General features: G+C 37.3%; 1 protein-coding gene across 1 annotated transcript in view; it reads left to right on the plus strand.

Moving 5' to 3' along the window:
* ARAP2 (ArfGAP with RhoGAP domain, ankyrin repeat and PH domain 2) overlaps positions 1-14,250 on the plus strand; it is a 196,585-nt gene that overhangs the window by 98,011 nt on the left and 84,324 nt on the right. Inside the window, exons 16-19 of the mRNA XM_073342319.1 lie at positions 6,585-6,729; positions 9,834-9,936; positions 10,588-10,786; positions 13,134-13,197. Coding sequence (XP_073198420.1) covers positions 6,585-6,729; positions 9,834-9,936; positions 10,588-10,786; positions 13,134-13,197 — 511 coding nt within the window. The remainder of the gene's footprint in view (positions 1-6,584; positions 6,730-9,833; positions 9,937-10,587; positions 10,787-13,133; positions 13,198-14,250) is intronic.

Here is a 14,250-nt window from a genome sequence, read left to right on the forward strand (position 1 = left end):
CAAGTTTTGCAGCAACAGCAGCCTTATCCCAGCCCACCACAGAACAGTGAGGGGGAATAAATAGAGGCAGAAGCTCAAGGGAAATTTGCTATGTAGCTGGCTAGAATTAGAGAGTTGGTGACTGGTGGCTGCTAGAGCCTTCCAGAAATTGGAGGCTGAGAGAGCTGGAGAACTCTCTGAACAGTGGGATGGAAGGGAGTCATGGACCCAGGGGCTGCATTTTTGGTATGAACATTTTATTCAGAGAGACAAGGTGGGTGAGGTAATAGTTTTTTTGGACCAACTTCTGTTGGTGAGAGAGACAAGGTTTGAGCTTACACAGAGCTCTTCTTCAGGTCTGGGAGACTTACTCAGAGTGTCCCAACTAAATACAAGATGGAACAGATTGTTTAGCATAAGTAGTTAACATGTATTTCAAGAGATCTTTCAAGGTGAAGAGGTCCATTGATATCCCTCCAGTGAGAGGGGAGGAAAGAGGGTGGGAAGCATCTGGGGGAGTTGTTAGTGGGATTGTTGTAATGAGCCATAAATCCAGTGTCTCTGTTTAGTCTATGATTTTTGGTGTCTAGCAGAGTAATGAATTTAAGCTGCTAGGCTGGTCTTCTGAAGGTGTTGTGTGGGTTTCCTTTGAGGATGAGGTCTGGTAGGCCAGATACAGAGTGATCGCTTTGTGATAAGGTGATGTGTTGTTTTTGTCTTTTATCATTTTTTCTGAGAGAGTTCGTTTGAGAGCATAGGGTGTTGCAGTTCAAAGACAAGACAGGACAAAGCTTTTTGCAAGCAAGCAAGCTGGTCTGCTAACGGGCTTCTGCCTGTCAGCTTTCCACCTTCCCCTTTATTCTTTCTCTCCCCCCCGCGCATTACATTCTCCAACAGATAAAAGGAATACACTGGCTTTGTTTAACATTCTTATTTACCAATTTCTATCTACCGCATTCCTTGCTCTCGGGCCTTGAGCCCAGTCCTGAGAGGCTTCCCGCAGTTCCTGTCATCTGGGCGAGATTCCAAGGCTCATGTCCTTGAGAGGAGCTGTGTGTGCACGGCTCCTATACAACACTCCGGGTGTGCCCTGAATGTTGCCAAGCACATGAACCTTGTATGAATCCTACACATAGGGTTTGTCTGGGTTCATCCACATAGTTGCTATTGGGGTATTTAGTGCACTGGATGAGGTATACCACATGTTGTGATAGGCATGTGTAGGACCCATGGATCTTGCAAGGTGTTTTGGGGGATGGGAGCTGATCGTTGTAGTAGTGAAGCTATGGCTGCAGGTTTTGCATCTGGTGCCACTTTGAGTTGGTGTGGCCTGGTCTCTGTGGAGCTTGCTTCTGATGGTAAACTTGAAGAGTTTGAGGGGTCGGGGTTGTTTGAAAACTAGAAGAGAAGGTTCAGAATGATTTCTCAGGATAGGTCCCCATTTGAGTATGAGTTGTACTTGTTTGATGATACCCCATATAGGCTGCAGTGTGGGGTGGTATGTGACAGCTAAGGATGTGCGATTATAATGGAATTTATTTCTGCTGATTTTCTCAAGGTATTTGGGTAATCCATTCCAGGATGCGATCTACTTCTCTGGTGGAGTTCCCTTGTGTGGTGAGGGTGATTTTAAGTGTGTTAAGGTGTATATTCTGGATTTTCTCCTTGGAGCATATTCGGTGGTATATGAATGCCTGGCTGTAGATAACTGATTTCTTGGTGTGTTTGGGGTGGTTACTGAATCTATGAAGGTAGGTGTGGTGATCCATGGTTTTCTTATATATCGTTGTCTGTAGGGTTCCATTGCTGAAGCTGATCGTGGTGTCCAGGAAGTTGATGCTAGTGTGGGAATGTTCCAGAGAGAGTTTAATAGACGCTGTGGTTGTGGTGGAAATCTCTGAGGGAGTTTGTCATCTGTCCAGAGGATGGAAATATCATTTATGTATCTCAAATATTGGTTTTGTGGTGCATTTGTCCAGAAATTCTTCTTCAAGTTAGTCCATGAAGAGGTGGGCATATTGAGGAGCCATCCTAGTACCTGTGGCTGTTCCCATGGTTTGGCTGAGCAATCTGTTCCATCTTATATTTAGCTGTGATACTCAGCGAAAGTTTCCCAGGCCTGAAGAAGATCTCTGTGTGAGCTCAAAAGCTTCTCTTTCTCACCAACAGAAGTTGAATTTCGTCACCCACTTTGTCTCTCTAATATCTTGGGTCTGACATGGCTATGACACTTCATACAATATTTTATTTTATTTATTTGTAGTTGCACATTGTGGAGTGTGCAGGAGGAATTAAAAAACCAGAAGACGGACAAAATTCCATCACTGATGCTTTTTAAAAAAAAAAAGAAATTTCTGAATTTTTGGGGTTCTGACTCCTGTTATAAAATTTTGGGGTTGGCAATAAAGCAGTTTGAAAGCTTTTATCAAAGAATTCCAGGTATTTCCGATACTGAATTATATTAAGTATCGCTTTTAATTCCAAAATGCAAATATTTGTGTGATGGATGCTATTTTGGCCAACACACTAGCGATTGAACCAGGGACCTCCATAGCTGAAGAGCCAATTCCCTATAGCAGAATCTGTAACAAACTCTTATCCTCTATGGATTGAGCACAAAGGGGAACCGATAACACACATTCATCTGTGGGTTATACCAGCATTTTCAAGGACCATCTGTGAAATACAGATCTGGATCCAGTCTTGACCAGACCAGACGTGGATTTCTGTATGTGGAATAAGAAAAGGAGTACTTGTGACACCTTAGAGATTAAGGTGCCACAAGTACTACTTTTCTTTTTGCGAATACAGACTAGCACGGCTGTTACTCTGAAACCTGTATGTGGAATAGCACAGTTCTAACAATCTTTTTTTTCATGGCATATATATCCTTCTCACTGGAGAGAAGCAAGGATATCTTTAAAATCTGAGGCACAGGATTTTAAGGAAATGGCTATTTTGTCAAATATGTTAAAATATGCCAATAATGCAATGTATTTTAAAGGGTGGTTGTTCATATATCCATTCTTGGAATTTTACAAAAGTTTTCCAGCTTTAATTCACCTCTTAAAATAAAAGTACTACTTAAGTCCTTTAACAAAATAAATATGTTTACAAAAAGAGAGACTGTGAGCATCACTCCAAAGTGTTCTGTAATGGCATCCACTAACGCAAATGAGAGCTTTATAAAGAGTAACTTTTCAGAGGAAGGTTATGCATTTAAAACCTTTTTGATTTTGTTGCTCAACTACACGAGGTTTTTTTACACCTATTTTTCTGACCAGCATGAAAATTCTGATAGATGGCTCTCTTCTTACTGAAAGTTCTGCTTCACTTTATTTTTACATATTATTTAGTTACTTGATAGAAGAAGGTAAATAGCAGTGTCTTTTTAGTGCTATGTGAGGATATTTTGGATTAGCAAGATTATAGAAATACACTTGAAAATGTATCGAGAGATTCAGGATTTCCCAATAGTAGTAATTACTGAAAGTTCCCAAGTGTTCCTCTCAGTCTTGGAAAAGCCCCAAACACTTCATTAAAATGCTTTCTACTGGCATTTTACTGAAAGAAAAACACCATAATTGGAAAAGAAGCAGATTTTTTTTTTCTAGCTGCCTTTGGCCTCTGAAAAATTCCCTTGTAAATTTATACAGTACATGTTTGGGCTTGATCTTTGATTATTTATTCGTAGTGATTTAAAATTTGTAAGACACACTGTTTTTAAAATGCATTAGTATCTATTTACGCTTAAATTTTGTTTGCCTTCTTTTACTTAAATCACTAATATCAAAGTACTTACCAATGGGAAATAGAGGCACAGAGAGGCTAAGCGAATTGCTCAAGTTCACACAGGAATCTGTGGTGGAGAAGAGAATTAAACCCAAGTGTCTCAAGTGCCAGGATAATGCCCTAATGACTGGACTATCTACATTCCATGAAAATAGCAGATTTGTGGATTAAATAAGTATGATTTAGTGGATTTCTACTATGTTTTCAATCCAAGAGAAGACGGTAGGCCTGCTTTTTGTGGACTTCTCATTGTAGCACTAGCAATGACTTCAGCAGGGATGAATAGCATTTGGAGAAGTGTTTGTTAGTTAACAGAAGTGTTTGGAGAAGTGTTTGTTAGTTAACAGGTGTTAATAAGCAATGAGAAAAGCTCTCAAACATTACTACTGTTCTGGTGCAATAGTGTTTATTTTTTTTAGGGGAGAAAGAAAAGCTGGATGATGGATGTCTTCTAAAACATTTAGCATTCTAAAGCCATTCTCAACAAGATTATAATAATTCAGCTAAAATTCTGCTCCTATTAGAGTTGAAAATCTCTTAAACTCTACACTGAAACTTGGAATTTTGCATAGACCGGCGATCATTTAAAAATGAGTGGTCATATTTCTTTTTAAAAACTGATTGTATTCAAGATTATACACCAGGTTGTTAAACTAAGCTCACGCTGCGCTTCAGACTGTTGCAAAATCTTTAGACTTGTCAATAGGCATTTTAAGCCACTGGATGTTTTCCTAGGTCCTGGTTATGAGAACTGATCTGTGTTTTTCACTTTAGCTGAGTGTTAATGTGCAAGAAAGTGAGGATTGGTAGCAGGGGATGGCAAAACCAAACAAACTGTAGGCTAGTGAAGTGATGTTTTTTTTCCAGTTATCTTATACATATGTCAGCTATGCCCTGTAGGAACATTCCTATTCTAGTGCCAATTAAATGGAATAGTTTGTGGTGTGGACATATGTTCATTGCGAAGCACTTAAAACCCAGTCCTATGAAGAGCTAATATGCTCCACTCTCACTTGCAGATGATTTTTATCCTGAGGTTACTTCTGTCTACATTTTAGTGTTTCTCATTGGGTCCTGGGTAGGACCGCTGAGCCTAATAACAAATTATTGCTTTACCTATTCAAACCGCTGTACAAACATTAATTAAAACACAAAGCTATTGTATGGTTCTGATGTCTGTGCCCACTGGAGAAAATTACCTGAACATAAACCCTCATTAGCCAATTGAATCACGGTTGTTGGCAGAGCCAGTTTATGAAATGGAACAATCCAAGAATAGGGTTTTTTTTCCTACAGCCTCTGTGCAAAATTACAAGGCTGAGAAGGTTCTGCAAATCCAGCAATATGGCTTATCATCTTTTAGGACCTGATCCTATGCAATGCTGAGTGCCCTTAACTCTCCTAGTGGAACTTAAGAAGCATTCCTAACCTAAGATGTACCTAGAAATATACAGAGGGACACAAAGTTTATAATGTGTTATCTCTTAAACTGTGTATGTTTTTTAGGTTTCTGAAAGGTAGGAAACATCCAATTTTAATAAATGTTTCAAATAATGCTGTAAGTTGCTTAAATCTGTTTTCACAAATAAATGTATATGGTAGCTTTTCCTATCTATACTTAGATGTGTCTCATTGATAATTAATTCCAGATAAAATCTGGATTAACTCAACCTCTTATAAATGCTATGTATTGTTTGCTACATGTTTATAGCACTGTATGCACATAAATATCATCTAACCTCAGCCAGAAACGGTTCCTAGTACATTTATCCTCAAGACATAAACGTTTGTATGTGACGCTTGAGATGATCTCAATATTGACTTATTAAAGAACTGTTGAACATGAGGTCTTCTAGACACCAGCATAGTTACAGTGTATATATAATATACCCTACTATAAATAACTCCATTGAATTCCATGGAGATTCATTGTTGTGAGCGCATGGAGAATCAGGCTCGTAATAATACAACCCACTCTGGTTCCTGTCCTCCTAAAACACCAGCCAAACTAAAAATTGTATTAGATTAATGAAACAATCCTTTGGATGTTCTCTGATTTGACAGCGTGAGTTGCTAGTCTTCTGGGAGCAATTTTCCCCTCTTTTCTAGATCACTTAAAATAATAAAACTTTTGACACTGTTTTTCCTGTTGTGTTCTGTAGTCTGCAACGCATATAAGTTCTGGACAGTACGACCTTTCATGTTTTTCCTCGAATCTTTGAAAGGTTTAGATTGTTTTCCTTAGCCTTATGACATTGAGTGGGCACTGTAGCATCACCTTACAGTGGAAAATGGATTGACTCTGTTGGCCTCTATTTCCAGTGTTCATGAAAAAAATAGCAGCACATTTTCTCTGTTGTGTGTTATGATTCAGCTGTTCATTTTGCAATCAACTGTTGTCAAGATACATTGTTCCTGCAACTTTCAATGTTTCTAACTTTGGAGGTTTTTTTAATTCTGTATCTTGTGGTTCTGTAACACTGAACAAACCAAATTCAGCACTAAATTTTCTACCTCCCATCAAGCTGTGTAAACCAGCAAAGGGAAACCTGTAAAGCAACTTGGTATCTCTATTTCTAATACTTATAAAATTTAAAATGAGTGTATTATGTTCACAAATATCTGGTTGAAATACTATACGTTAATAATCTATCTTTCTTTAGGATTTAATAGGTATTACTGTAGAAGTGCTACGAGTGAAATCCCAGCCCCATTGAAGTCAGTGGGAGAAGTCCGTTCCCATAGCTGCGTATCTTACATAATACTAATGACTGTAGTATACTGTGACAAACTGAATATCTTTTTACTCACAGACTGCAATAAAAGGTGGTGTACTTTGGAAAGTGGCTTCTTGAGTTACTACGAAAATGATAAAACAACCACTCCTAGTGGTATGATTGACATCAGTGAAGTTATCTGTCTTGTGGTGCATAAAGAAGACTCCTTTTTAAATATAGGGTAGGTTCCAAAATTAGTCATTCAAAATAAACTAAGACATTTTCTAGCCTTTGTCCTAAGAAGTGACTACATGTTCCCTACTGCTTCACATGTTCCTGGACTCTTACAAAAGAGCCGAGCTGTTTTATGTGGGTGACAAGAAATAACTAAGTAGTCTTTGGCAATTTTTTTTATTAGTCAATAAAAATGTAAGGAAGTCCACATTTTCTGTAAAAGGAATTTATCCTTAATATACCAATTGCTAAATTATGATAAATTCGAACATTCATTTTGGATACTGACTTCTCCCCCAGGCCAAAACATTTGGCTTGTGCCTCTCTTCCTGCAAATAAAGGAGACAGTTCAGAGATATCCAACAGTCTCTAGGATTTGATCATGTATCTTCCAACCCAGGGCTCACTTCTTCTGAACTGAACCTCACAGCATGACTATTGAAGAGCTAAGTAATTTCCAAACAGAATGTACTTTCCAGTATAACAGATACTGTCCTAGCCACACACAAGACTTCCACTGTTTTGATTTATGCAAGAGTCTGGACACACATCTTCAGGTGTCAACGCAGATTGACAACAGCCTAGAAAGCCAGACATTCTTGATCTTCTGGATTTCTTACACGGTTAAAACTACATATCGACACATCTCTGTGTCAAATACCATCATGAATGCGGGCTCATCTAAATCTCTGGTATATGTTTCTACGGTATTGGGTTTTCTTAAGGAAACATATATTCAAATGAACAATCAGGCCTAACTTCCCTATTTTGGATCTACTCACAGTGCTACAAGTTGATGTTAGCCATCCATTCAAATCAATGGCATATATAACTCCCTTAATTCCTTTTCCTAAAGCCCTGCTTCCTGGTCACAAATGCATCTGCAAAAAGTGTCTTCAGAATCTCTGTCTTAGAAAATGTGACTTTTATTGGGAGACTCTGTTGTCTAGTGGATAGAGCCGTGGACTTGGACTCGAGAGATGTAGGCTCTATTCCTGGCTCTGCCACTGGTCTGCTGGGTGACCTTAGGCAAGTCACTTCCCTTCCCTGTGCTTCAGTTTCTTCGTCTGTAAAATGAAGCTAATGATGCTGAACTCTGTTATAAAACACTTTGAGATCTACAGATGGAAAGGGCTTGACAAGACCTGTATGTTAGCATAATGGATAGACTAAATGAGCCCTTTGAGGTCCCTTCCACCCCTACATTTTTATGATTCTTATTATTATTTATTATTCATGTTCTGTGAGGACAAGAATGGTCACATGGTTTAGGCTCTAAACTTGGATTTGGGGAATATATATTCACTTCCCAGCTCTATCACAGACATCTTGTGCAATTCGGTTCCCATCCTAGTGAATAAGGATGATATTTCTGCCCTGCCTCTGTTTTTGAGATTTTCAGAAAGCACGGTGATGGATCTAGATTGACATAGAAAGCACATGCATGCATGGATCTAGATTGACATAGAACTGGTTGAAATCATTTGAAAGTGTGGGGAGGGGATAACAACAGTTTGACATTTTTTTTTTCCTGCTTTTTGACTGGCAGAGATAAAAAAGGTAGTCCATTGTACTCCAGAGTCTTTCACAACAGAGGTTTAACTTTTCCTTCCCTAGACTTCAGGAAATCATTCTTCCTTCATTTTGCCCAAAGCCTTAACACACAGGAAAAAAAACCACGTCATGCAATATAGTGAAATCTTGGCTTCATTGAAGTCAATGGCTTAACACCTGTGGATTTCAGTGGTGCTAGAATTTCACCTTAGATGTCTGAAGAGAAGTTAAAGGGTAACTTTACAAAGCAAGAAAAACTCCCTCACAATATCTTTATGTATTTGCATCCAAAACCTCCAGAGGAGATGCCAGTAGTATTGTATTACATGAAGCCACAGAGACACTGATTCCAAAAAGAATAAAAATCCATTCAGCAAGTTTCAGGACAGTATCCTGGGAAGAAAGGACATCAACACCCACAAAGGAAATGTATAAAGCTGACCCATGAACACATTCATGAACTGCTACAGGCTTGGCCTTTGTTTCTTTGCAGAAGCATTTTTTGTCTCTACGGGGCCCGAAATAAATAAATAATATGTCTACTAATCTCTCCCTAATTAATTCTACCTTACTGCTTGCTACATCCCAATTGTATCTGCCTGGGTGAAAGGTCTAGAGTTAAAAACTCCTTGCCTCATTTCCTTTCTGGGAATATTTCCTCCAGTCCAGCCCACGTGAGAAGTTTGTTGGGTGACTATATGATGGCCTCTTGAATTTCATGTCTTTTCTTAATGGAGTAGTATAAGCTGTTACTATTGAGATGCATAGCCTATTAATAATAAGAATTTCCATATAACTTTGGAAGTGCTCGCTTGGAATGAGGGTGAAGGAGCATGAGGAATCCGCAGAGCTTGTAGACAAATCTGAACTGCCTCCGGTATTTGAAGAAGAGTCACAACCCAAATGTGTTGGACTAGGGGGAGAGGTCAAAGAGCGGATATCATAACTCATTAACATTGTACTAATTCATATAGGAAGGATCAAGTCATCATTTGATAAATTTGGCTAGAAATTCAGGCTGATTTTCTTTGATAATGGCAGCATCATTATTTTTATGTTGCAATTAGCAAAATGTGAATTTTGATTCGCCAACCTTTAAAATATTAGGTACGTTTTAATATTATTTATGTATTAATATTTAATCATTTGCAACATCCTTTTAGTGGGTAAATAGTCCATTTATATTCAACAAGCATAATATGTTTTGAATGTATTTCAACAATATTTGTCCTGAAATTACATAGAATTGCAAATTCAAGTAATAGTCTTCCAATGAAATTTTCATTTCAACTTAATGCAAAGCCCAATATGCAATGCCCTCACAAAACGTATAGACGTCAAAGGTACTGTAACTATCCTGCTATGACTGCATAATATAAGCTGTTTTATGGTAGTAGCTACTTTATATATGTAACATTAGAAGAAAAATGCAGATGGATTTTCCATAGGAATGAGATAAGGAGAGCATGAGAGAGAGAGAGAAAAATTGAGCTCTTGACTATTTCATATTATGAAGCCTAAATACAACTGCCTTTTTTATTCTCTTGCTTGCTTTAGGGCCATTTTTACCTTTGAAATCTACTTACTGTCAGAACGTGTTTTTCTATTTGGAGCGGAAACTGCACATTCACAGAGGAAATGGACCTGGGCAATAGCCAAGGTAATGCTGATAATTATCTGTTCAAGTCAGGCCAAGAGCCTTTACATGGGATATAAAGTGGCATTGTTAGCTTAGAATTGTCTGGGAAACCATTCTTTAATGCAAGTTGACTAATACTGATCTGTCTGGTGTGCAAAGGCTTTTTGTACAGCAGAAGAAAGCATCTGTTGTACTGTACGTGTGTATTGAGGTAATGCAATGAAAGACAAGGAGAATTGGTACGCAACATTCTAACACTGCCCTTAAGAATATGGTTGTAGATGTGCTCGTGTCTCAGTAGGGTTAGTATCAATAGATCCTGATGCACGCAATAGGAGCTTACATCAATTGAGCAGTGTATGGCTACAATTATGCTTTCCGCAAATTTTCTACTGAAATAAAACAAGGTACGTAAGGGTTACATTACTTATAATAAAAATAGATCATTGACTTTGCAAGCTTAAGGAGATCAGAATTGTAAAAATTTACTATTCCTCATTTTACATTTGGTTTTAGGATTTAATTTATGTATTTATTTTTTATCCTTATTAAGGGGTGCAATATCTATCTATATTGTCACCTCATCCCCACTTAATACATAGGCATTATTACTTTATGTACGTATATCTTTGGTATTTGGAGTGGCTTATTTTTTCTCATTTTTCTTGGCAGCATTTTGTCCCCTTTGTGGCTGAATGTTTGTTAAAGAGAGACTATGATCTGATTGGCCAGCTGTACTACAAAGATTGCCATAATCTTGATCAGTGGAGAAAAGGCTGGTTTGCTATAGATAAGTCAAGTCTACATTTTTGTCTTGAAATGGAGAATGCTCAAGCGGATTCAATACATCTAAGGAGACTGCAGGAGCTAAGTAAGATTTCAGAGAATATATGAAATGTATTAGTGTGTGTTCTAAGAAACTTATTCTAATCTCCGCTTTTGGGAATATCTGTATAACATTAAAATCATGAGTGTCAAGGAATTCAGTGCACACATCCCATTGCATGCACCAAATGCCATCCCCATCCACTCTCATACTCTGTATCTACATCTGTTTCTCTTTTTCCATTGGTTGCCCAGTTTAAAGCCACTTTCACAGCATCATAGTTAGTAAACCAAGTCTGGTCTAGTTATAGTAGTATCATTCTTACAAGTGTGCAGGATCATAGAATAATATATGACCTATTGGGTCTGTTGTCTTTTATTCCTGTCAGTGCAGAAACATTCAACAATTATTCTTGAGATGAATGACTGGTCTAGTTTTGAAGTATGCAAATTTACTGGAAAAAAATAATCCTTTTAGAAAACTATTTCGCTATCTAGTGTTTTTCACTCTTCTGTTACTTTTGGTATCAAATTTTCCTTGCTCAATTTCATGATGCGAGGAAGATAGGAGTATATTTATTTAATACATTCTATAGTATGTTACATTGTGCTCCAGAATAGAGTAATTAGATTTTGGAGTCATCTTTAGTTTTATAATATAATTATACAGAGCAGGGTAGTATGGAATATAGAGCAGGGGGAAGAAAAGGTTAGAAATTATGCTCTTCATAAATTTTATTATCTCTTTCTATGTAGTTCTTCATACATGCTGCTATTGTATCTATTTGTAGCTCTATCCAACTGCACAGCTGTTATATCTGAGACTGTTTTGCACTTCAAAGCAACTTAAAAGCCAGCAGATCTCTTGGCCTCCTTTAATTTCCCGCATCAGTACCGTGAAAAGCACCTATTTCTTCATGAATTCACATACGTCTGGCTCACGTTTAATCTTTGGAATACTTTCTGGGCTTGACTTACAGTTGCCAGGTCTGTGGACATCAAAATCTGAAACAATTGCACTGGGGATTAGTTAGTTATGAGAATTCAGAATTTCAGGGTTTTTTGGCTATGCGTTTGTCTGTGCAAGGATGCATGGAGGCCTAATTTTTGAATATTGGTCATTCTGCAAGTAGTATTGCTTTGATTCTGATGATGGAATGGATGTCTTGTAATACTAGTGATATAATTGCTTCTGAATTCCTAGGGTCCCAGACTGTCCATCCTCCTTAGATTCTAACTTTTCAATTGCCAGAAAGTAAGGGTCTTTCCCACTAATGAGGAAATTGAATTATATACTGGTAACTGAAGTTTACAAAATAATAATTCTTCAGAGTCACTTGCTACTTTTTCTCCCATCTTCTATGTGTTCAAGCAACTGTGAATTTAAATAAAAAGAAAAGGAGTACTTGTGGCACCTTAGAGACTAACAAATTTATTTGAGCATAAGCTTTCGTGAGCAATAGCATCCGATGTAGTGAGCTGTAGCTCACGAAAGCTTATGCTCAAATAAATTTGTTAGTCTCTAAGGTACCACAAATACTCCTTTTCTTTTTGCAAATACAGACTATCACGGCTGCTACTCTGAAACCTGTGAATTTAAATGAGGTATTGTGTATATGTGACACAAAAATGGAAGCTACTGGCATTTGATACATGCACCAGGATACGCTTACTGAACTTGATTGAAATTCAAGATTTTGCCGTCTCTTGAGTAGATGGCAACATGAAGATACTCCATAGACTCTTTGAAAGAGATTACCTATTCAAAGAGCCCAGTTTGTAGGTAGGTAAAACTCAGTTGAAGCATTTTTGTGTGTAGCAGACCTTTTACTGATTAGATAATACTGCTTATAAAAATATAGTGGCGTATGTTACATATAATCGATATGTAGACTTTTATATAGGAGGGTAACTATGTATGTATGTGTACTTATGTATACCTATATAGACACACCCAATATAAATCAACATAATCAAGAGCGAAAATGGTCTTCACGCTACGCTAATGAGTTTTCTCCATAATATGACATTGTAAATATTCACAGTCGTTGGAATACAAGCAAGCTGAATCCAGTTTGCTTCTGCGCCTTTACAGTACTGTAACATGCTTTTTTTCCAGGTTAAGGTTAATTTGATACAGCAAAACAGTGAGGTGCACTTTACATTAAAAATCTGCTTATTTTTACTTGGTTATTATCCAAGTTGTTTTTCTTGATATACTTTTGTGATCTATTGTAGTTTATGGTTTTATGCTTTGACAATTTGTCATATAGTCACTTTTTCAAAATGCATGCTAAATTTAAAACATTTTGATGAGCTTCATGTTCCTTTGGTCATTTAAAATCTGTTACATATATTTCCAAGAGGAAAATGTCATTATGTTTTGTTTTCAGCAATCAGCAGTCTGATTCAAAATGGAGAAAAAATAGATGTCCTGCTGCTTGTTGAAAAAGGAAGGTAACGTGTTCATTTGTATATTATCAATTTTAAAACTAGTAGATGTGGTCTGATTTTTAGGCTGATTGGGTTTTAGGATTCTTGTTTATCTGTCATGTTTTCGCAGTTGTGGTTTCTAAGTAAATTGTGGCCTTTCAGAAGAAAAAAATTGCTTTGTTTATTAAGTAAATTTTAAGTTTGTGTCAGAAAATGCTAACAGTTCATTTTAAGTAAGTAAAATTTTCATATTGAGAGATTATTCCATCACTCATATTGAGGCCTCGTCAGAAAGCCCTAGTTTCCTTTCCCAAGTAGACAAAAAGAATGAGAACCCTTCTAAAAATTTCACACTGCTTCTGTTTTTACTTGACTATTATATCCCAGGTTCTTTATTTAAATCAATTTAGAAGTAAGAGTAGGTATGTGTGGTTCATCCTTTTTATTCTTAATTTAATGCATGACTTTAATCAGTAACATACTGGTAGAAAAAGGACTTTTTGATACTAGTTGCAAGGGAATGTTAGTGAAGCAATGTCTATTTCAAAGTAGAATTTTGTAGTTCTGATTTCTAAACTGTGCAGTTTTCCTTGTACAAACAAGGACAAGTTTGCTCAATAACTGGTCAAAGCTACTTCTTGACTGATATGAAACCTTCATAGAATTAAGATGAAAAGCTTGCACATTCCTTAGCTATAGTTTAGTTGGATAAAACTAAGTGAAGGATGGCTTGCCCAAGCCATTAGCAATTTCCTGCCAGCAAGATATCTGAAGGAAAGCAAGTGTGATGAAAACAAAACTGACAAGATAGTGATAAGGGGTGTGAAAATGAAACTGTTTTCTTCATGCAAGGTTCAGACCTTAGGAAAACAGCATTGTGTTGGAAGTCTGATATGGACGCCACTCTAAAGACATTTTCAAATTTAGGGGAAAGAACCCTCATCTGATGATGGGACTGTTGATAATTATATGCTATTGAGGGAGTGAATGATGTGCAGGTAAGTACTGAAGACAATGATATTTGGACTAGTGGCCCCTTTGAACATCTGGTGATGGCAGAAGATGGGTTTGTTTTCT

The sequence above is a fragment of the Lepidochelys kempii genome, chromosome 4, assembly GCF_965140285.1.
Source record: "Lepidochelys kempii isolate rLepKem1 chromosome 4, rLepKem1.hap1, whole genome shotgun sequence".
NCBI classification, from domain to species: Eukaryota; Metazoa; Chordata; order Testudines; family Cheloniidae; genus Lepidochelys; species Lepidochelys kempii.